This window comes from Aptenodytes forsteri, unplaced genomic scaffold (genome assembly GCF_000699145.1).
Source record: "Aptenodytes forsteri isolate BGI_AS27 unplaced genomic scaffold, ASM69914v1 Scaffold114, whole genome shotgun sequence".
NCBI classification, from domain to species: Eukaryota; Metazoa; Chordata; class Aves; order Sphenisciformes; family Spheniscidae; genus Aptenodytes; species Aptenodytes forsteri.
The window spans coordinates 2360418-2385020 of NW_008795364.1; the positions used below are offsets into that span (position 1 = coordinate 2360418).

Here is a 24603-nt window from a genome sequence, read left to right on the forward strand (position 1 = left end):
CAGAACGTTTATCTAATTAGTAGTTTGCCTTTTGGCATTACTTTGAATTAATTAGCATTTCATTAGATACCCTGGGCTACTGGGAAAAAATCTCCCAGAGTAGTTCTTAGTCTTTCTTCTCTAAAGAGTGTATTTTGAATTAGCATAGATTAATAATAGCCTTTAACTGGAAAGATACAGAATAGTAATACTTTTGTTATTTTTAATATCAGAGGGCTGTGCTTGGAGGTTCTTTGCTTTCTTAAATCCCCAGGAGTCAGAGTAAAAACTTATGTCGCCTTATTTGATCACTTACTCTTTCCCTAGGGGGAAAAAAAGGAAAGAAAAAATGGAACAGGTTTGAAATACAACTTGACCTCCTTCATCTACCCTTTCCCTTTCTCCAGAGGATGAACTTTTCTTTCAGATTACAAACAGTTCAAAGCATAGTGATGTGGACTAATCCAAAAGTCATTCTCTATCACTTGCTAATTATAAATGAGCCCTTCTGCAGTATTCCCAATGCAGCTAATCCAGAATAATCAAAGACTATTTGTATTCTTTTCTTGCATATATAAATCAGTGATAGGAAACTGGGTGACTAAGTTTTGGTATTGACTGCAAGATAAGTGTGGCTGCTTATTCTTCTTTCCTGAACATCTACTGGGAATCCATAACTTTGATGGGAAGTTAAAACAGATAATTCATCAAAGATGGATTCTTATTGATTTTCTTTCCTAGTGTTGAAAAGAGCAGAAGGAAAAATCCATGGATGTGATAAAGGGTTGTAATTTCCTTTCCTTGAGTCACTGGCTATTTCAGACACTTGTTTACCCCTTCAAAGAGTTGTTGGCTGCCACCTGTGGTGGAAGATTGGTATGAAGTATCGTGTTAAACATTCTCCTCTTCCCAAAGTGGCCTTTGCAGCAGGGATGTACATTTACACCACCGTCGTCACAGTTGCCTTTTGGTGGATAGAGGCATGCAAAGGATCTGACAGTTTGTTTTGCCAAATCCAGAGGAATGAAACATCTTCTGTTTGGCAGGCCAGTCTAGAAACTCGCTATCAGACTGGATTTTGTACCTAGTAGCACCACACATCTGGGGCTTACAGCATTTGTGAACTTGGAACCGCCTGCAAAAGGCCCCCCCGTGCGGTGTTGACACATGAAGGTCCACAGCAGCCTGTCCAGCTGGGCTCAGTGATGGCAGTTTCTCTGCTACTGGACTGGGTTCTCCAGGCTGTCTAAGGCGAATGGTCACTCCCTAGTGGTGAGGTAGGACAACCCTGTACTTTCGCCTGCCCTTTGGTAAATGTTTTCTTGTTTCCCTGGGAAAGCTTTTTTCCCCTCATTCCTTGTGATTTGACACTGGGTTATCTCATGGTGAGAGAGAAGCTCATGTTACTTCCTAGCCCTTCCCTCGGGCTTCTTCAGTTACCCCTCTCAATCCAGCAATTATTTTGTATTCCTGTGCAATGAGTTAGCCAGAGTTTTGGAGTGGATCTTCCTAGACCTTCTTCTGTGATGATCTCCCCGTAAAAAAACTCCAGAAAACTCCTTTTCTAACTTTGATCAAATCTAGCTTTTTTTAACAACAGCTGGAACAATTAATGGAAAATTTGAAGATGAGGGAAGACAGGATAGAAAAAAAAGAGGGTTTATTAATTGCTGTCTCCTTCTTCAGTGTCATTGCAGGCAGGTTCCTGCTTTCAGGTCTGGTCCTAGGTTACCTCAGTACCTTTGTAGGAAGTTGGTATGTGTGCCCAGTCCTCCCCCCTGGTGCCTAGGAAGGTCTTCCCTGCAACCTCTGAGGCAGGTTCGTGCCTGGCCCTAAAATGAGAATGCCGGAAAATCTGGGTCTTGGTTGACTGCATTCCCCCTCACTGCGGGACCCCAACTGTTGGCTGTCACACCTTGCACGGTCCCTTGGCTGTATCCTTCCTCACAGGGGGTTGTTCAGTAGCTCATGAAAGAGCTGCTTCTTCCTTCCACCTCCATCCAGAGGCCCAGAAACTCTACTTAAATGTACTGTAAGAACAGAGAACAGTCATTCATATCTGAAATATATATTTAACTTCTCTTTCCTTATAGGATTCCAAAGACACTGTGCTAAAACCTTCTAATCTCCTTCTGTATGTTCAAATAAATAAATTTCTCTGCGTTGGTTGTGTTGATATTGTTGTGACCAAGCACGGTCTAGTGAATATGGACTTGGGATTGCATAAATTGCTGAACAGCACCCATTTTCTTATCCAGTCCCTACATATGGTTTGTTTCAGGGAGATCTTGTCTGGAGACCCGGAAAATGGGAAGGCTATGTTAGAGAGAATGACTGCTGTAATCTAATGATCTGAATGTTGTTCTACAGCTTGATGACTGCACCCTGCAATTGTCTCACAACGGTACCTATCTGGATCTAGAATCGACCCTAGCAGAACAAAGAGACGAATTGGAAGGCTTCCAGGAGGATGCTGGGTAAGTAAATGTTTACTAAATCTAGATAAATAAGCATAGTTGTCCAGAAGCATTGAGGTTTTGGGAGCGTGTGTGGTTAACTTGGTATGTTCAGGTCAGCATAGGAACAGAAAAGAGAAAGTTTTCCCCTGTAAGCACATACATCTCCCCCTTTCTGTGATTGAAAACTTTGACTTTTCTATCTACATTCACTCTTACGGTTTCTCTAAAAGAAGATGGCATACTGTAAGAAATCTATCAAGATAGATGTCTTGACTAGCCTAGTAAATGTGTATAGTTCTTTGGAACTTGATAAATGAGGGTGGCTGGTTTTGAGAACTCCGAGATCTTTCTTGTATATAATAGTTGGTGTAGAAGATTATGTTGGGGTGGTGCTCCTGAAATTATGAACTCGATTTCTTTGTGCCTTGAGATTTAAGTCCTCTTTTATATTCTTGGAGAAAAGATGTGTATTGATTTCTTTTTTACTCCTGGAATTGATTTAGCCAGCCCAGGGTGTGTGTGGTGATGCTGGTTTTCTTTGAATATTCTCCTCTCTTGTCTTTTTTTGCCTTTTTTTCCCCTCTTTTCTTTTTTTCTAAATTATTGCTGGCACACGTGGATTCCTCTGACACAGCTTTCCATAAACCATCTCTGAGACCTGAAAGTGAAAACAAAAGTTAGCATCTATGTGTGTCTGTGTGAATGCATGTATAAAATTTGCTTTTTAGAAGAATTTTTTTTCTGGGCCTTTTAGGTGATTGTCTTGTTTAAGATACAAAATGAACAGACAGTCTAGCACTATTCTTGCCTTGCTGGTTGCTATATTAGACTGGATAGTTGTAATTTTATGGGTGCGTTTTGGCATGGACTTCATGTGTGTGAGTAATGTAGCTGTGCCAGAAGGAAATTAGCTGCATTCTGTGAATTGGTCAGGGCTTGTAAACACTAAGAGATGCAGCCCTTTTACTTACACCGGTTTCTCTGCTTTTTGTGATAGCTGTCTTGTATTTGTTTGATGAATACTTCTTACAAATTTAAACTGTGCCTCTGAAGATTATTTTATGTGGAGAAGAATTTTAAATAATATGTTACAGATATTCATGTGTGTGCATTTGTGTATGTCTTCTTCATACATACCAGTTTTGGGCATGTTTTTATAACTACTGGAAGATAAAGAAACTGTTCTGTTAGAAATTAAATTAGTTAGAAGAAAGTTCTTCAATACACAGAGTAGCCAATACAGCTGAACTGAGCCTCCCTTCCTTTGCAATAGGTGTGTTGAGTATAGAAGTTGATCTAGTCTTCAGTTTTATGCAAGGGTGATAAAAATTGCTGCAAAGAACAGCAAGTTCTTATTCCCAGCTAATTTTATAATTGGTTGAAAGCAAGTAAGAGGAAGGAAGAACTTTCTCTTTTTATAGTTTTTTGTAGTAGTATGCATGAGTTGTTAATTCACACTTTCTTTTCTCTCCATGGATGTCTCCATGATAATTCTAGTAATTTTAACTTCGTTGCCTTTGATACCCCACAACGGCATTCCCAAGCAATTTGGTAAGCTGGAGACTGGTTGGTGCTTTTCCTGCCAGACTTTACACTTGAAATGGCAAGCTACCTTCCACCTTGTTTTAATGTCTGCTTCCTTTGGGCACATAAAATCAATGATATGAATTGTTCCTGAAACATGATTCTAATTTTCTCTGTGGTGGCTATTCTAGGAAAAACACCAAAACATGTGGAACTAACTATGCTGCTTGGAATTGCATGTCTACTGTGTTGTTTTGAGCTGAAAAATCAGGTTATGTTTTTGTGTACTTTGCATGTGTGCGCAGGCTTCCTCTTAATTGCGCAGCCACTTATTGTCAGTTGAGTAACTGCTTCTTCCAATGGCTTGTCCTGCCAGGTAGTGTGAAGTCTGCTGGGAGGTCCTTCATTCCTCTGCAAAGATGGATAGGGAGGTATGAAACTGGGTATATTAAGGTGTATCACAAAAGCTTGGGCTACAAATTATTATTGTAATTATCTTTTGAAATGGGTTTTGTGAAATGAAAGAGCAAAACTTTCATGTCTGTTGTTGTCATGTATGTAGCCCTCACCTTCACTGGTCTTTGCCCTGCTCTCTGAAGTTGTCCCTCTGGTAATTGTGGGTCAATAGGAAGTGCCGTGTTTTCATGTTTCGGCTGCCTGCCTTAGGTGGAACACCAGGACCGGCTCTTAGGTGCTGCCATTGTAGCTGTTGCGACCCATCTTTCTTTGATGTCTTCCCACTACAATCCCGTTCAGACCCTGCTTTCTTACCTTTATGATAAATTACGCAGGCAGTGGTAGTTGCAAAAGGCTGAAGTGGTGAGAATGGAGGGAAGGAAGAACGAGGGGGGTGTTGGGGAGTAAATCAGTGAGTGAACCACAGATGAGCACAAAAAGACACATGTGCCCTGCTGCAGAGGGAAGAGGGGACGTTTGCCTAAGGGGATGTTCCCCTCAGCACCTTTTCTGAGGTGCCTGTAGGTACAAGCGGTATGCTTCCCTTGCATAATCCTAGCTTGTGCTTAACCTGCAGTGCTGCCTAAGGACACGGGGGTTGTGCTTTAACTTGATTGTTGTGAGGTTGCGGGTTTTTTGTTCCATCTCCCCTACACACATATACCCAATAACTTGCAGGTTGGAGCCCTGAAATGCTAGCATTTTGCTCTGCTGCGGTGGGATGCAGCTCAGTGAAGTACAAGACCTTGCATTTAGGAGTAACTGGCTAGAAGACAAGCAGGTACTGGTCAGGCAGAAAATGAAGAAGTGGGAACACCTGACTTGTCAGCAACTTGGCAGGAAAGGATCTGATGTTTTTGGGAATGGTGAGCTGAAAGCAAGTCAGTGATTATGGTGCTGTGAAAAAGGTAAGGGGCATCCTGGGGAATAAAGTAGGAATTTAGCCAGTGAAATGCAATGAACTTGGTATCTTCAGTACTAATGAGGCTTCTGCTGGGTTTCTGCATCCCGTTTTTGTCTGTGTTTCAAGAGAGAGTAAGAGGAAGATAAACGAGCAACCAGAACTTTAGGAATCTGTGGGATGGCTTCCCTGTATGACTTAGTACATCGTCACTTCAGAGTAAATACAACTTGGGTGATGTTATCCAGAAAAAAGGAATATTATAGATATAGGGTAGCAAATGCAATCAGGAATGTTTCCCTCCATCCCAGGTTTCTAGCAAACTAAACTCTGTTTTTGGGCTTTGCAGCTCTGCCCCTGCAGAGACCAAGGTGCTGAGCTGGAGTGCTCCTGAGCTGGAGCTGCAGGCATTGGGGGCTTAGCAGCCCACTGTCTGGGAAGGACTGGCTGCAGAAACCGCTTAGTCTCTCTCTTTCTCTCTGGGTCATTTCAAGGTCCTGCTCTTAATCTTCAAAGCTTTTAATTTTCTGAGATTAGGTTCCTCAGGACCTGCCTCTCTGCCATGCCCAGGCTGCTGTGCTCATCAGGGTCACTGAAGCTTGCTGAACTCTGAAGGATTTAGTAGCTGGGTATTCATGGCATTTGTAAAATTTTAGACCCTAAACTGTGGAAACTCCTATTAAGAGTGACCAGAATGTCCTGCAGTCCGTCTGTTTTCAGCGTCTTTTTGCTTAATGTTCCTGTTTGCCTGGGCAAAACTGTGATTTTTTTTTTTTTTTTAAACACACTGCTGAAAGCAGGCATAAATAAATAAAACATGCAAGAAACACAATCTTACATATTTTTATTGGTGTGAGAGGCTGCAGGTATCTGTTTTCTCTTGGAAGGATTGGATAAGCATAGTGAAAAATAAAAAGGATTTTTCTTCGAGAGAAGAGGAGGATGGTGGCAGTTAGGTTGGAGGTTTATGATGTGTGTCTGTAAATAACAGGCATAAGAAACACACGCACTCATACACAATTTCAAATGAATCCTCTTCTGTTACTGAATATAATGAAAAGAGGCTTTTGGTAGTTGCTATCCACTCCAGCAGAATCTAAACTTCTGTTTAGGGAAGAAAACCCAACACACATGCCCTCTTAGCCTGTAGGGCTAACTCTGAGCAAAACATGGACAGGGATGGCACTGTTTTCCTGTGTCCACGACTCTCGCTGCTGCCATTTGCACCTTTGGGAATAGCTGTGGGATTCAGGAGAATCGGATTGTTTTTATATGGGGTTTCTTTTTTTGGGACAGTCAGGATGAACAACTGGCCAAGCAATGAGGCTGGCCCTGCAGAAGGTGTCACGACCAGGAAACGGGTCAATAAGCACGTAGGAAAACTGCCTTTCTTTTCAAGTCTGGCATGTATTCATGGCTTGTTTGCTGCTTGTGGGTTTTTCTTTTTTTGTTTCTTGCTCCCAGCACAAGTTACTTTGTGGATGCTTAATTGTGTGAAGAGGTAACATGGAGGTAGTTTAGGTGGGCTGGCTGTTTTGTTAAGGTGCCCGTGACAGGTAATGCTCTTTTTCTTTCTTTACTTGTGACTTTATAGAGCGAGCAAGAATTGTCAAGAAGTCTATGTATTTAAATTACCATATAATTGCCCAAGTTCTTCTTATGGGCATGTCTTAACAGGCCCTAATGGTAGCCCACAAGGTAACACAGTCCTAAACTGCAGAACACAAAAGCTTCCTCAGACAGCACGCTGCGAGCAATGGAGATTTTTTCGGCTAATATGTTTTCAAGACTTCTGTTCAGCAGATAGATTGTTTTAAACTACTTCTGACAAATCACTTTGGTGCTGATGGTTTTTGCATTCCTTCTAGACACCCAGTCCCAAGCCATTTTTGCTGGGTGAGTCCCCTTTAAGTTGGATGCCAGACGTTTTCCCTCTTGATGCTGCTGTTCATTCTGGGCTCAATTCAGAATCTGTCGAAAGCAATGGAGTCATGCAGGGATCTTTAATATTCTTTTCCTGCTTATGTACTGTATTTTTTGCCGGCTTAGACTTTGTGATTAGCACAATTGTGAGAATGAAAACTTTTCATCACTTTTTTTACGTGAGGAAGGTGGGGATGCATTTGAAGGTTAACTTGGGTTTTGTCTAGTAAAAATGATGTGGCTCACTTCTTGAAGTGGCACTGCAAACTAGCAGATCCTATGCTGATTTTTGTATTAGTTTGGACAGAGTGTATTTGTATTAGTTCACTGTTGGAAGATGCTCTCAACTTATGACACCTTTCTCTCCATGTTTTGTCTTGATGTCATATCCATAATGTTTCTCAGTTCAAACAGCAAGGAAAATAAGGGAGGTGCCTGTGGGAGATTGTCATGGTGTTGCTGCAAAGAGTAGAGACTGTGACTGCTCATTGCAATGATTTACTCGTGTTTTGAAAAATGCATTCGTTTATCTGAATATTTTGATTTCTGTGATATTTAGTTATTACTCTGACCAAATGCTGAATCTGAAAAATGTAATGGATGGTCATAATAAAAACATGCAACAAAGAAAAAAACACCAACCAACCAAAACCCAAAAAACCCCCAACAAAACCCAAACAAACAAAAAAACCCAATCAAGACAAGCTTCTTTCTATCGAGAAGACTGAATTAGTTTAGGAAGCCACTGCACACGTAGAGCAGGTGAGGTGTGGAGGCCTTTCTCGTGTTTTACTTAAGGTGCTCTTTCTGTGTTGTGTATCATCATCTGTACTTATCCAGGTACAAGGACCAGAAAGGCTCAGAACTGTAGAGGAACATGATGTTGCACAGGGCTGAGCCACAGAGTGACTCAAATGACGCTGCTTTTAATCTCAGCTCTCTCAGACCTTGAATAGCCTGGTGTGTTCAAGGGTTTCCCTAAGTGGGACCCTCCTGCCATCTCTCATGCTCTTTCATTAGAGTCTAGATGTATTCAGGCTGTCATATAGCTGAGAGGCTATGGTAAATTTTGGAAGGTATAAGACTTTCTACAGGGTAGCAGTATTCCAGTCTATAATGTATCAGATTAAGATGTTGAACCACGTTTTGAAGTGAATGATTAGCTAAAACTTAACTGTTGCAAAATAAATGGCCATAAAGATTAAGTTTTCACATTTCTAATGAGATAAATTGTTTTTCTGGAAGCCTAAGTTGGTGCTTTTTTAATTCCCTCCCTCCCAAGGTTTGAGGACAATAGCTATTACTACCCATGTTTTCAAAACTTTATGCAGCTTTTTAACTTATTTTATTTTTAATCCTAATAAAAGTCTGTTTATAAAAGAAAAAATCATTAGATAGAATGTTGAAATTAATCTTTAGGTGGAACTGTAGAAATTAATTTTCATAGTTATCTTGCAATATTCTTTGACAGCAAAATGAAATAAAATGACAGGTCCCATACACTTTCCCTGCCTCAGAACAATACGCAAGGCATCTTTGAGCATTCATGTTTCCAGAGCATGTAATCAAGAATAATTAAGCAAATGTGCATGTGTTTCACAGAGCCTGACAAATGAGACATGTGACTTTGAAGGGTGTGCCCTTGAAGTAGGATGGAGGCAATTAACACTTTAATGTTCCACCACACAAATTATTGACCAGTTATGAGATAAGGATTTCTTGTCAGTGGATCTTCTTGACAAGATATCTTGTGAAGATGATGGTTGTTAAATTAAGCTTTTCTACTAGTAGTAAAATGCTACTACTTTTGTAGTTAAAGAATGAATACTGTTGTATGAATGTAAAAGGTATTTAGAAAAGAAGCATCTGAATAAATAATAGCAAACTTTGAATAAATTTTACAGAGACCAAGGCTTGTTTTTTCATCTTTAAAGCTGGCTTGATGGTGTGGAAGTAAATCTCTTCTCTGCATATATCTAGGTCAGAGACTACAAGCCACTTTTCTCACACCAGAAGACACAAAATGCAAGGTTTGTCTGGGCTTGTGGAAAGAACCTGTGGTCACCTAATTTGGTGGGCTGGCCAGGAGGAAGCTGGAGAGCAGCAGTAAGCACAGAAATTACAGCAATCACAAGTATCTGTGGTCTGTAGTTGAAGCCTGGGGACATCAAACAGGGGTGCAGTCAATGCACCTTACAACTTCCTTCCTGTTGAGACAGAGAACCTGCAGGCAAGTGACTTGGAAAAAAGTTAGGAGGGACTGTGTAATCTTAGTTTCAGTAGTGTGCTGATGTGTCCTTCAAAGGGAAGCAGAGTTGGTTTTGCTCTTCTCCCAGCACTCCCAGTCTTCTAAGCTGTGCTGTGCTCCTTCCAGCTGAGAAGGAGCCAACATCCATAGTGGCACCTTCCTCAGCTTGGAAGAGGAGGCAGGTCATTGCTTCATGAGCTCTTCCCCCTCTGAGCGGTTTTGGTTTTGGGAGAGCAGGAGCCTGGGATCGGCAGACCTGACCGGGGCGGGTCATGGGCAGCTCTTGGAGCTGATGTTTGTGAAACGCCAAGGGACCCGGTTATCTTACCCCATGCATCTGGGAGTAGTGTCAAAAGCTCGCTCAGGCTTTTGGGGTGTGGGACAGCACCTCAAACCCCAAGCACTAAAATGTTCTGTGGTCTGGTTTTGTCCTGTGGTTTTTTTTTTTTTGGTGAGGGTGTTTTTCTGTTGGGTGTTTTTTGAGAGCTTGACCCATGATTTTATAGCTTGTGGTTGTCAGTACTGAAACAGCTGTGTTTCCTTCTCCCCCACTTTGCCCCAGAGTTTACTCAGCTCTCTGTTGTCGAGGGGAAAAATCTACATCTGTACCAAGGTATCTGTGGAAATATTTGAAGATTTGCTATTTTTGAATTTTAGTGATTACTTCTGGCAAATGAATGCAATAAGAGTGCTTTTCTTCAAAAATGATTTCCATTGTAAAATGTATTGCAAAAATACTGTTGTGCTTAGCTCTCTCCCAGCCCATTACATACCAAATACAGTGCCAAACCAAAAAGTGTGTGAATAATTCTTACAGGTTTTCCTAGGACTACCTTTTTTAAAGATAGTCTAATTTGGCATTCAGGTTTACATGTGAAAATAGCTGAGGAGTCCAGTATTTTAGGGTGGAAACTTAAATAAAAACAGCTTGTAGAAACAGCTGATGCCAGACGTTTTATTTTAAAACATTTAATTTTATTAACATTGAAGCTCCTTAATATCTGTGTTTGCAGTCTGCCCTCCTCATCGATGACGAGGTTATAAGCTAAGTGAGCAGCTCTTGAGGCTTGGAAATGTTTCTCTTCAATTTGCGAGGAGGAAATCCCTTCCTCTCTCCATAAACAGATCATATGTGGGGCTTCAGGGTAGGGCTGCCAGAAAGCGCTGCAGGACTGCTCCAAACTCGATTCCTGTTGTGAGTAAAACCATCGATTTGAGAATCTGAACCTCAAACACCATCGTCACCGGGTGCACCCACTGTCTGCTGGTACAGCTTGTGAAGGGATGTAGAATTGCAGTGTAATTGCCCAGAGTGTGCAGGCAGCTGAGTGAGTTTGTTCTGGGTAATCAGTAAAAGCTGTGAACTTGCTACACTTTCTGTTCCACAGCAATTATTCGTGTGTGTGCTTCTACCCTGTGGTAAATGCAAAGTAGATTTGTATAGGCAAGCTCACACTCTGTTTATCCCATGGGAATCCATCTGTCTGTGCGCTTGGGGTGTGTGTGTTTGTTTTACCACTGACTAAATTAAGGTAACAATCTGCTTCTGATAAAAATAAGCATCTCCAATTTAACCTCCAGTGGTGAACTAACAGCTTAAACCACTGCAGATCTGTGAGTAGCCCAGGATCTCCAATAATGAAGCCATGAAAACTAGTGACCTCTGCCAGGGTGAAGACCACATCAGTACAGCAAAATAGTAATTTATTTCACGTTTACTGCTCAGTAATTCTGCTTGCCAGCAAAAGCATTGATGGCCCAGCAATAAATGCAAAGACCATTTCCTAAATGGAATTAATATGGAGAAATAAGTGGCCTGCGGGTGAAGTGTTAAATTAAGAGCTTGTATGTCAAGTTACAAAGGAGCCCTTGCCAAATATGATGCTGATGGAAAACTTCCAAAAAGCAGAGGCAGACCCAAAGAGGTATATTGATCAATGCAAAGTAGAATTTATTTTTATGTACTTATACTTACATACATACATGTCCTACTGCAAAGTAGGACAGTTTAAAAATAGTTCTTGCTGAGTCTGGTTAAACTGATCACATCCTGAGAAAGAGCATAATTGGCCAATTAAGCCAGTAGGACATCGCTTTGAAATAGGTTTTGTGTTGCTTTGGGAAATCTCTTCTTCGAGTTATTATCTTTTTAGTATCATCAATTACATTGGAAAATCATAAAAGATAGTTTGTTTTTTTTCTTAAGGTATTAGAGAATGATTTCTAGTAGAAGTGAAAAGTTTATGAAAAATTATTTAGGCTACTTTTTCCAAATGATTTAAGTCAGTTTTTTGATTATTTTAATTATGAAAAAATTGGAGCTTTTTTTGATGCTATAAGTAAGAGTTAGGATATTTGAGAGATTGAAGTGATTGTGCAGGTGCCTTTTGCTTCTGCTCTATGACTGTGGAATTTTTCTAATGAAGTTGTCTGGCACTTTGTTCTCCTGGAACCAAAACTGTGGGTCCCACGATGTGGCTGGGGAGCACCAGAGGAACCGTTTGCCTGAAGAGGTGGAAGCATCAAATGACCCAACTGGGAGGCTTTCATTTATTTTACTTTCCTCCCTGCCCCTTTGTCCTGTAGGTTCTCAGTACTGATTTTTTTTTTTTCCAAGGCATTTGTTGATCCAAGTGCGAGGAGGTTTTAAATGAAAATCCAAGTGTAACATGAATTTCAAAGTGCAGGTGATAGCAAAACCACATGACCAGAAGGTACCCAGTGTAAAGACACCTGAGAGGAATGTGCAGCCAGAGTTTGAGAGCTACGGACAGCGGTGGGAAATATATAACCTAAGAATTGGAAAGCATTGGTGAAGTGATGTGTCATCTCTTCAGAAGAATGTGATGCAAGTTGACAAGAAATGAGGAAACAAGCCTTCCTTTTTTGTGTTTTACCCAGAAGCAATATTATTGTTAAAATAGCACTTCTAAATGCAAATCTCTTCATTTGCCAACTCATAAAGTTTGTGTTTTCTTAATGCAAAAATATAAGGTGGAGATTTAACTGATCGTGCCATCAGTGTTTCACAAAATGACAGGATAGACTTCCTGCTGAAAACAATTATATATGGGTTGAACTTTTGGGGTGGGAAGGGATACAGCTTTGTTCACAAATAAGGACAGCTCTTGAAAAATGGTTACTTGCTGACTGCGAAGGCAGCAGTCAGCCCTCAAATATTTTAGGGCTGTTAGAAGGTTATTGTGTGGAAATTGAGCCTTTAACAACTGAGAAATAACCAGCATGATGATTCAGAAAGTTAGGGGAAGGGGGTGGGGAGGGGATTCTCATTTTCTAGCTTCTGAGGTTTGCTTGCACAGAAACTACTAAAAAGGACAAATGGAACAAATGTTCCCCCATTTTAACTTGCTGCATTTCAGTGTGTGAAAGTGATTCATTGTCTTTTGGCAAAAATCATTGCCTTGTGGTGAGGTACACAGAAGACTCCACCCAGACCTTTACTGACATACACTGAGAATACATTAGTAATAAATTAATGTGGCTTATAACACATACTTGGTGAATCCTTTGAATGTTTCACTCGACCCTTTTGAATTTCTCATTTTCTTCCCCCTTCTCCTTCCATCCTATTTCATTTCCATTTAAAAAGGGGGGGGGGGGGGGGAAGAGGTAAAAAAATGAAAACTCTGCCCAGTAAATGTTGTGCTTGGGAACAGTGGGTGGATGTAAAAACCCAGCACCTCATAGTGACAATCTGTATGTAGTCCTTGTCACTACAGTTACACAGGCAAGAGTGTGTCATCCAGGGTGCTCGTCCTTTCCTTAGCATTCACATATAACTTTCTGCATGGTATATCAGTTGTTAGTAGGGAATGAGGCTGTTAATTGTTAAGTTCATGTTGGCAAACACAGTACATAATATTGGAGTAATCCACACAGGGGAAAAACATGTACAACTCTCAGCATACTTTGTTCCTTTGCATACTGTTGCTTACACTAACAATCTTCAAGATTTTGCCTGCCCAGTTTTTGCTTAGGGAATATGCCATCGGGATTATTTCTACCTGGATTAGTCAAGTTGTAATTTTTTTAAAAAATTTTTTTTAATGAAGAGTGAACAGGGATCTGAATAGTCTCTGTCTGTTTACTTATTTTTATCCACTCTTGTCAAATGATTGTTACTTTAGTAAATGTCTTACGGTCCAGGAATGCTCTGAATAAAACCACTATGCTAAATGATTAGATGACTTGCGAGTGTATCGCAAGAACAGGATGCGGACACATTCTGACTTCACGCGAAGTTTTTAGATGGAAAAACTGAGGTAAGAAAGGGAAGTCCACTGATTTCATTTGAAGATGAGTGTGTGTTTACCTCCAACTGCCTGTCATGTACCAGAAAGGGTTACTAGCGCTGTCATCCATTTGAAGTGTATTGGAGGTGAATCTCCAATAAAAGTCCTTTTTTTTTTTTTTAATTTATTTTATTTCCTGAGCTCCTTTGTTTCCATTATTCAATGAGAATAACACGAGCTTGAACATGGCAGTTGGATCATTGGATGATGATCTGTGAAGAACTTCAAAAAGGTTATTTGTTTGGATAAGATTTTCGGATGACTTTCAGAGAGATTCTTAATTCTTCTCTCCGTGCACGTGTGCACTCTTGCTCTCTCTCAAAAGACTTGGCTTTTATACAACTTTTTTAAGTGTCAGAATTTTTTTTGCATCTCTTGAGTCTGCAACTGAATGGAGAAGCATATGGTATTGAAACGCAGTCAAACAGTATCTTAACGGCTTTGAAATCTAAAGCCTAGGGTTTATGCTGTCTGATTAATAGCAGGTTAAGAAACACTTTCCTTGTTGTGTGTGTGCTGGCTTGCAGATCTTTTCAGGGAAAACCTGATAGACTCGAGTGCTTGAACTCTGGCAGAAATGTCATCCCTTATGCATTCAACAAGGAATAGTTTGTTTTCCACTGCTGATGTGGAGTACCTTAAACTATGAAGCAACTGACTGTGAGGCAATACCCCGTTGCAGAAGCATTTTCCACTCCCTGAAAGGCGTGTACAAGTGAAGATGGAAATGCATAGGTGCTGAAATGAAAATGTGAAAGCCAGTTGCAAAAATAACGCACTTTAGAGTGTGTCTGTTGCCACACATTTGCTTCTGGTGGCATGCTATTTATTGTCCAGGTTCCTCTTGTGGGAGTCAGTGGCTCCTTCTTGAGCTTAAGGGTTGTTGTTGGATGCTGTTCTCATTAAGCTACTCCACTTGAAAAACGCAGATGTGATTACTGGAGAAGGTTGATGGTCCACCAAGAAACCTGAGTGCTGTGAGAGGCTGTAACAGAGTGTGAAGCATGTGTTAGGCATGTGTGCTTCGAAAGCTTTCTACTAAGAGCGGCATCTGTGTTAGGTAGGTTTTCATAATGATTAGGTTGTTACATCAGGCAGAAGTCGATGCAGAATTGTTATAGGATAAGTTGTCAAGTTAGGCTGGCTTTATATGCTGGCCAAGTCTGAAAACATTTCCGATGTTTATTATGAATTGGTAGATTTACTCAATTACTAAGCTGAGGTTAGTTTTCATCCAGCCTATGCCATCTTTGGGATAAACGGGCAACAGCCCGTGGTGTTAGTTTAGTGTGATTCAGTAACCTGTTGTGTTAGCTTTGCTAGTGGTCGTGATGGATGATGAAAATATCTGATTATTTCAAGAGAGGCTTGGGACAGGGTAAACTGATGCCTGGTTGATCTGATACCACTTGGTTCAGAGTTGGCCTTTCTTTGAGTACTGGATTGAACCTAATAACAGTGTGAAAGACTGATTATGGGGGGGGGTGTTGAAGGCTGGGCGGTGAGAAACCTTCCTGTGTAGTAACAATTGAAACTAATAAAAATGCAAGGTGCCCATAGTGTTTGCCAGTATCTGATTTCACCTTATTTTCCCTAATTCGGTGAAACTGAAGAGGGAGAGCCTTTATCTAACGTACAGGGTTTTATGTTGAGTTTCGCAAGTTACATGCAGGCAGCAAACATGAGCCAATTGCTCTTTACAGTGCTCTTCTGAAGCAGGATGAGGAAGAGTGGATGTGAGGAGGAAGGACGTAAGCTGTGCTGTTAGCCCAGTGTAGTGGAGCTATGGGAAAGATAAGATTCATGCTCTGGACCTCGAAACTTAGAATCCCTTTGCTGCTGTTGCCAGTTTAAATTCAAACTTTTAGAATTTGTTTTCCTTCACATCTAGGCTGCCTTGCCAGAAGCTTGGATGGGATCTGAAGGAAGTGCTACCTCCTAGTTTAAAAACAAAACACCTACACACACATATAAACTACTCCAATTTTCAGAGATTTTGTGTAATTGTCTTTTCTAGCACAGCAGGGGTTTCTACAGGGCAAATGATTTTTGGTCTCTGAGTTACCCTAAAGAATTATCCCTATCTAGAACCGACTGATAACACTAATCTTAAAGGCTGAAATCCTTGCCTAGAGCAGAGTAAAATGAAGGTCGTGGGAATATTCTAGTTTAAAACTGCTGTGAGGGTAGGGTATGATTGTTTATTATTATTATTTTAATTAAAAAAACCCAAACAAACGAAAATCCTCCCAACAAGATGCATCACTTAAAGTCCAGGCACCAGTGTGGTTTGCTTAGTGGTATAATCGAAATTATGGATTGTAGAGATGGGGGATTTAACTTATTTACTGTGTAGCCGTGTGAATGTGTGTAGCACTTAATGGAAGATTGAGAACCAAGTTTGCCGTTATGAGGCTAACTTTTCTTACATTCTTTAAAAATTTAAAAAATGGAAGAATGTACAGACCCTAGCAAAGAGTAGCGCTTAGACTCTTATCTACATTAATTGAAAGGCTCCAAGTTGTTTGTGAACTAAAATCGTGGTTTCTAACAGCACCAGACTTTGCTGCTTGCAATTACCTTTTTATAATTCAGGTGTCTGTGCTACAGATTTTTTTTTTTTAGTGAGTATAATGAAGAATAGTAAGTTTGCTTGACAGCTGACTATGTTGCTAGAGAGTGTTATTAAAATCCGTGGAGTTGATCTGTCGCTGTGCTATAGACCTATGGCTTTTTCCATGGTTGTAGAAAGTATCGTGAGGAAAGCAAAACAGAAGCCTAGAAGGGTGTAACACGACCTGTTCTTGTAGAATGGGTGATACCCAACCTTCTGATGATCCCCTCTTAATGAGATATTAAGTAATTGTTAAGAGAGCTTGAAAAGTAATTTTTTACTTTAGTTTTAAATGATAAAATAACGTGTTTTCAGAAGCATGAGATTGTTTTAAAAGAAGCTAAATTTATTGAATTGAAATACCTAGGCCTTTAGCAAAATATTAGGAGGTCTGAATGGTTGCCTCTCCTGAAAGAAAGGTTAATCAGGAAAGAAAGAAAACATTGAAATAGAAAATGTATGCTAATTGATGCATTCTCCTATCATACAAAGATGAACTTTGACGGGGAAGTGACTGTGGTCTTCCTTGCTGATAATGACAATGAATCGTGACTGGGTATTTACATAAAAATCCCTTTTTTGATACCAGCAACTCTTCAGTATAGATCTGAGGAGGAGGGATGTCTGTGTCCTAATAAAATAGGCTCCCATAAAAATTCCTTTCAAAGTTTCCTTGAAACATTAAGAGGAAAGCTGTCGAGGGTTTTTGGGGAGTTTGGTGGGGTTCCCCCCATCTTTGTTTTTTCTCCCTAATGCAACAGTCTCAGTATTTCTCTTTTGGTCAAGGAATTGCTAGGCTCAAACCTAGGCTTTACTTTGGAACAAGTAACTATTTAAGACAGCCAGTCTAGGTACTGTTTTCAAAGTGTCATATAAATTAAGTTTTGGAAATGTATAATTGAGTGAAACTATTTGTAATATAGTACATAAACAATGGCAAAGTAAAGCATTTATATTCCAGATGACAAGCATTTGGTGAACTGTTGGCATGTGTTTATTTACATTGACTTATTAGAGAAGTCAAGTATAGAAAACATTCTGGGTCTTGGTATCTCCAAAGACTAGAAGTTAATCTAGTAGCAATAATGATTCTGATATCAACATAGGTGTCAACAGACTCTGATGTCGGCATAAAATGTGAAATTTACTTGCTCTACTGCTCCTAAATTGCAGCTATTAAATTAACTCTATTAAATACTTCTTGGCATTTTTTTATAAATACTAGCTAGTTACAGTCACTAGAACATACATTTTTTTTAAAAAAGTCATACCAAGAAAACTATAGGCCTTAATTAAGAGTAGAATACAGGCTTAGTTACATGCATAGGTTTTGTTTTTAATAAATGATGCCTGTTTGTTTAAAATAATTTTCCCCAGTATATTTTTGCATGTTTTTTGTTTTTAATGCGAATGCCCTGTCTGTCCCACGGCACCCCCTCTCCCCTCCCCAGGTATCAGGACAAACTTACCCACAAGCATGCTTTTTAATGCTATTTGGCCAGTAGTTCATGAAGCTGGCTTCTGCTGTATGAATAGTCACTTCAGAGAAGAGGCAAAGCCATCTAAAGGAATCGAATCCAGTTGACAACGTAACCAGAAGTGACTGTCGACAGCAGGATGTGTGCTGAAGCTATGAGACCTTTTTTTTTTATTTCATGGCGAGCTGGAGTCCAGTTCTGTTCCTTCATTCTGCAATACCTGGTTGCTGTTAACCAGCAGTTACAGAAATGTCTCATTTGTATATTTAAAATTGAGATTTTTAGTGAGTTATGAAAGAGTAATAGGACAGCCCTGTAGCACACACATGGAAAACTAGATTCAGGATGCCTAATGCTGTCTTGCAGTTTGTCTTCAAAGCTGTTACCACAAAACTGCTTCACAGAAATAGAAAGAGGGGACTTCCAGAGGTGGGATGGATTCTAACACTTCCACTGCTGTCAAAAATAGCTAAAAAGGGTGGCAAAAGCTTATTATTAACTGGACATACCTACCAAAATGTCATCAATTTTGTTTTTAGCTTCCAGTCATTGCAACAATAAAATACCCTATACACTTCTGACTCTTTATAGATACTTGCTGAAATTAAATCAGAAGTGATACACTGTGTGGTGTGTGGGTTGTTTTTTGGGGTTTTTTTTTTGTAGTTTGAAGTACTTACTAATATCTCTGGGACTTAGGTCATTGACAAATTAAGGCTGAGTCCTGAATGCTTTGGAAGTAAGATGGGTTATGTGATAGGTTGCAAATGGGAATTATGGATGGTATAGGGCAAGGATGACAATGGTTCATATAGTTGAATTTCAGCATAACGGACACATCTCAGGAAGGATTTAAAGGATACCATTACGTGTACTGAAGGTTTGGAATAACGTCCTCTGCTATATATCCCACACCAGTACCTAGAAAGTCAAGTTGTGGATACAGTATCCAGCTTTTCCATCTGTCTATGGATGTACAGATGGCAGAACATTGGGCATTTTCCTTCCCCACCTCTCTACAGGGACATCAGGTTTGGTTTGTTTTTTTTTTTTTTGCAAATTCCATATGTTTATATGCTTTCCTGAATACGTGCCAGGGCTAATTCTATCCTTAATGCTCTCTCTGTGGTACCAAGAATTGGAAATTAGTCTGCCTGCTCCTAGTCAATAATCTGTGAAACTGAAAGAGATGAGCTTTATATTATTGGCTTAACTGGTCTACTGAATTAAATCTTGGAGAGGAAAAAACAAAACATCAGCCATTCTTTCTTCATACTTTTTACCTATGCAAGGGGAAAAAAAGGAATGCAAACAGTTTATTTTTTTTCTGACCAAAAGATCTCAAACTCCTATCCTTCACACTTGCTCAGTGTTAAGTATTACTGCTCTTGTTAAATGAAGAAAGGTATGTCAAGAACATCTCTAAGAAAATTGTTTTCAATTAGAAATGTTAAAGCTATATAAAATCTCATGCCTGATACTAGGAAATACAACTTCACACTGGGGGAATTCAGTGATCGCCACCCTAAACTAGCAGGTTACCATGCCACTGACTTGGTGGAAGGTAAATAAGTGTTTTAAATAAACCTTCCCTGTGCAGGCATTGAAATCTCATCTATAATGCTACCTTTAGTATTTATGTTATTTACAAAACCCTTATATTACTTGATATATGTAATTGTTATGACAAACATAGTCTCTTTCCATTCTCTATCCCCTGCCTTTGTTTATTTACTGGTGGTTAGTAATGCTTTCCGGAAAAAGGATCAAGTTTCCTTTGTCTATCTTAAAAGCCTCAATGAGCCTTTCATTTGGATAGGAGAGCTTACACATTAACATAAAGAATTGGAGACAGCAACAGGAATAATATTAAAACTGAGCTTCACGTTGGCTTCAAATCAATGGATAAGAGTTTTGGTATAATTATGAAAGTATCCTAAAAGAAAAAAACTATTCAGCTGCAGTGAGAGCAAGTTTTAAAGCTCTGACCTGCACTGCAGGTAACTTCCTTGTCCCTTAGTAGGATTTTCCAGTAAATTAATGTCTGTACTGGAAAACTCACCCCAACTACAGGTAGAGCCTTTTGCTCAGTGGAAAGGAATTAAATCTGGGGAGGACTTGTCCTTGTTTCTCTCATGCTGTTTTGTTTCTGGCTCAGCCTAATTCCTAGAACCTCCTTCCTGCATCACTGTGTCCACATTCTTCTCCTGACTTGCGCTACTTCTTCTTTTGCTATCAGCTTCTTCCTCACTGAGTGTCTTTAGTTTTGAATTACTTTGTCGGTGTTTCTGGAGAGTGGGATTTCAGTTGGCATTGTGAAGAAATTTGCCTGAAATGTAATGTTGGGGTTTGGGGTTTTTTGGTGTGGGGTTTTTTTTTCTTAGTTGTGGAGTTTTTGCCTTTTTTTTTTAATTGTATCTATTAGGCAAACTGGTGCCACCCTCCTCCTCTTCTCTTTACTAAATTTTTAGGCATCAATAGTAAAATGAATTATGGACCAGGAAATGAAGGTGCTACACACTTACCTGCATTTGAAATAGGTCATTTTTCCTTGCTCAAAAAACCATGCCTTGAAGTTATGAATAGCCTATGAGTAGTTCTGTCAAGGTCAGTGGGCTTACTCCTGCATTTGAGGTTGTGTATAGAAGGAGAAATTTAATTGCACAGCTGTCCTGGGGCCTTAATGTGAGATGTTGCCTTTGAGGATGGGTGCTCTAAATTTCCGACAGCTTTGAAACCTTGAGATCAGGCGAAACCGTTAGCTGTTCTGTTGGTTGCACGCTGCATTAATTTGCTCTTTCCTTGTCTAGTAACTGGAAGGATACAACTGCAGCTTATCAGTTGCAGGCAGTTTCGTGGAAGAGAACATCTAATCCAAAGAATTTAGCAAAATTATTTCCCATTTCCAGAGGTTTCAATGACATGAGGGACGAGGAGCATATATATGAAGGGTCACAGCACCTCATAGTCATTTTTACCTCTGCTGTGTGCCCTTGTAGATGAGACTGCCCTTAGGTGAGGCTTGGCAAACGAGTCTGTCAAGGAAGGGAGGTCAAGAGAAGCAGTTTTCTGTACTGGATCAGGTGTTGGGAAGAGCAGGGGGTGTAGTAAAGGGCAAGATTAGCAGTGTAAGATTGGTTTGGACAAAATTGCTCAAGAGTCCTGGGTGCTCGTGCCCTTGCCCTCCCAAAAGAAAAACAAAGAACCAAACAAACCAGGTGGGGAAAAAAGCTGAAAAAAATAACCTAAAGGGCCCATGAAATAGGCTTCTTGATGTGAGCAATGGCAGCCAAGTTAGTGGCTTACTGGATTCTTGGCTGGGCATCTTTCAGAGGTGCCTGTAATTCAAAGTACTCCAGCCTTCTTGATCTTTTTTCTAGTCTTTGCTTTTTGATAGCAACCCCGCCTCCCTGGGACCTCCTCTCCCATAGTAGTCTGGTCCTCATTTTCATTTTTCTTCTCCTTTCTTGGAATAAGCAGATGGATCTCAAACTAAAGAGGTTCCAAGTGCTCCCACAGAAAATATCTTATATGCAGGTACTATGTAATGGCATACAAGATTTTTTTTGTTGTTGTTCTGTGTTTGTTTATTTGTCAGCCTTACAGCAAGAACTGAAAATGGGTATCCTTTTCCTCCTGCTTCCTGTTCTATGGCTGGGGGGGGGGGTCTTCGCAGGCAGCTTTGCACAGCTCAGACTGCAGTATGGTTTTATTCTTTCCTAGTCAGCCTGGCTGTGGAGCCCAAGGATCTTGCGCTTGCTTTAACAGTCAGATATACACTGACTCTTCTATACCATTATGTTGTTTTTCCTGATGTTCCAGTGCTATAGAGGATGTCTAGCTGATGCTTATATGAAAGTTTTAAGCCCCCCTCGTCTTTCTGCCCCATCCTGTAGTCTCAGCAAAAATATGGTAAGGCAATGGTCAGAGAAGAGAAATCATATGGAGAGCATAGAGTGGAAGGCATACCCATGGGTGATGCAGGTTGGCAGGGCTTGCAAAACCAAGGGTGAATCTGCTGGTGTTCCTTGCTCAGTGAAGGTCTGAGTAGAAGTGCTTCAGTGCTCCCCCTGCACTGAAATGGTAGCTGGTTGCAAGTCAGTCAGCTGTTTGCTCCCACAGCCCGTGGGCAGCCTGCAGAGCAACAGGCCACCTGTGAGGCTGCAGCAGCTGGAATGGCCGTGCTTTCCTTTCAGTAGCAAGCAAATTTTGCTTTCTCTTACTTGAAACCCCTCCCCATAAGTCAGCAATCTTTTTTTTTTTTTTGGGGGGGGGGAGCAATTTTGCTTTTGGAGACCAATTTAACTAGAAGTCTCTTGCTACATTTCATCTCCTTATTTTTGAAGACATGATCTTCTGGTCAAGTGTTTGATTCAGAGAGAAAGATAACATTTACAGCTACTTGAAATATTTTACTGTAGGTTGTCTTCTGAAAAATAATAATGGCATAATAATAAACAGCTGTTTAATTTTCCCCCTCACATCGACTAATTTTTAATCTATACACCCCTTAAAATCACTTGTGTAGACCTTCTGTGAGGACTGTACGGTGCTCAAGTACCAGCAATGTTTTATAAGGGCTCGGCAAGACCCGAGTCCTAACAGAAGCAGGAGATGGGCAGCTGCCATGGTCCCTGTTTTGTAGATGGGGGACGCAAGGCACAGAGAAACTAAACTCACATCCTCAGAGTAGCTGAGGTCTGGCTTTTAACGTGGCACATAGGCACCTCTGTCGTGCCTTACCCTACTTGCTCACAACTGTGCAGGGAAGGTGCGGCAACAGGGAAATTGAAAATGGGTCCTTCTTTGTCCCAGATGGAGACCTTAATCCCTGAGCCGTTCCTCTTTTGTTTCCATAGAGACATTTCTTCCTTTTGTCTCAAGTACTAATGGAGGGGGAGGGGTTTAGAAATGTTTTATTTTACTGCCTTTCAAAGAAACACAGTGTACCCTAGTAAGAATATAACAGCTCTTGTGTAAGTGAGGAGATGTATCAACAAGAGATGCTCCTATTGGTATTGTAAGTTTGCTACTCTGTCAAAGATTCCTCAGGTCCTTTGCAAATTAAATATTCCAGAGGAGTCCTGGGACTCCTGTGGGAAGGGGCAGCCGTTAGCAATCTGCAGGACATGTGCGCAGGCAAAGGCTGTGTCCAACTGAATTGGCAGGAGGAGTTTAGGTGGGCAGAGAGTCAGTCCTAAACCTGGAATTGCTCCAGGAAACTTTAAAATCCAAAGTGCAGACAGCTCTTGTGGGAGATAGCATGTTGCTGCTTGGCACTTCAAAAGACCTGTAAACCAGCAGCAGCATTAAGAGAAGGTTCAGGGGGGGGGGGGGGGAGCAATTTTGCTTTTGGAGACCAATTTAACTAGAAGTCTCTTGCTACATTTCATCTCCTTATTTTTGAAGACATGATCTTCTGGTCAAGTGTTTGATTCAGAGAGAAAGATAACATTTACAGCTACTTGAAATATTTTACTGTAGGTTGTCTTCTGAAAAATAATAATGGCATAATAATAAACAGCTGTTTAATTTTCCCCCTCACATCGACTAATTTTTAATCTATACACCCCTTAAAATCACTTGTGTAGACCTTCTGTGAGGACTGTACGGTGCTCAAGTACCAGCAATGTTTTATAAGGGCTCGGCAAGACCCGAGTCCTAACAGAAGCAGGAGATGGGCAGCTGCCATGGTCCCTGTTTTGTAGATGGGGGACGCAAGGCACAGAGAAACTAAACTCACATCCTCAGAGTAGCTGAGGTCTGGCTTTTAACGTGGCACATAGGCACCTCTGTCGTGCCTTACCCTACTTGCTCACAACTGTGCAGGGAAGGTGCGGCAACAGGGAAATTGAAAATGGGTCCTTCTTTGTCCCAGATGGAGACCTTAATCCCTGAGCCGTTCCTCTTTTGTTTCCATAGAGACATTTCTTCCTTTTGTCTCAAGTACTAATGGAGGGGGAGGGGTTTAGAAATGTTTTATTTTACTGCCTTTCAAAGAAACACAGTGTACCCTAGTAAGAATATAACAGCTCTTGTGTAAGTGAGGAGATGTATCAACAAGAGATGCTCCTATTGGTATTGTAAGTTTGCTACTCTGTCAAAGATTCCTCAGGTCCTTTGCAAATTAAATATTCCAGAGGAGTCCTGGGACTCCTGTGGGAAGGGGCAGCCGTTAGCAATCTGCAGGACATGTGCGCAGGCAAAGGCTGTGTCCAACTGAATTGGCAGGAGGAGTTTAGGTGGGCAGAGAGTCAGTCCTAAACCTGGAATTGCTCCAGGAAACTTTAAAATCCAAAGTGCAGACAGCTCTTGTGGGAGATAGCATGTTGCTGCTTGGCACTTCAAAAGACCTGTAAACCAGCAGCAGCATTAAGAGAAGGTTCATGCTTTTCCTGCTTTATCCTAATGCTGTTCAAGCAGACCCTTCAAAGAGCAATTTAATTTAAAGTTTGATTTTATTTATTTATTTTTAACCTATTGAGAAAGGTTGCCATTCTGAAACTGGAACGGAGTCCTTTATTACCAGGTACATAGTTCCACATTAACCAATTTTTTCAGGTGCTTAATGCGTTGTTTTGGGGTTTTTTTTGTCCTATATTCTTCTGGGAGTGATATTTTTCTGAAAATGTTTGTCATTGCTTCACTGACCTGCCTTCCCCTGCAAATTTTTTGGGAGATAGTATAAAACATGTTCTTTTCTTGTTG

General features: G+C 40.5%; 1 protein-coding gene across 1 annotated transcript in view; it reads left to right on the forward strand.

Annotated features, from left to right (window-relative positions):
• Positions 1-24603, forward strand: part of FHOD3 (formin homology 2 domain containing 3) — a 467442-nt gene that overhangs the window by 80304 nt on the left and 362535 nt on the right. The window contains exon 3 of the mRNA XM_019472318.1: positions 2350-2456. Coding sequence (XP_019327863.1) covers positions 2350-2456 — 107 coding nt within the window. The remainder of the gene's footprint in view (positions 1-2349; positions 2457-24603) is intronic.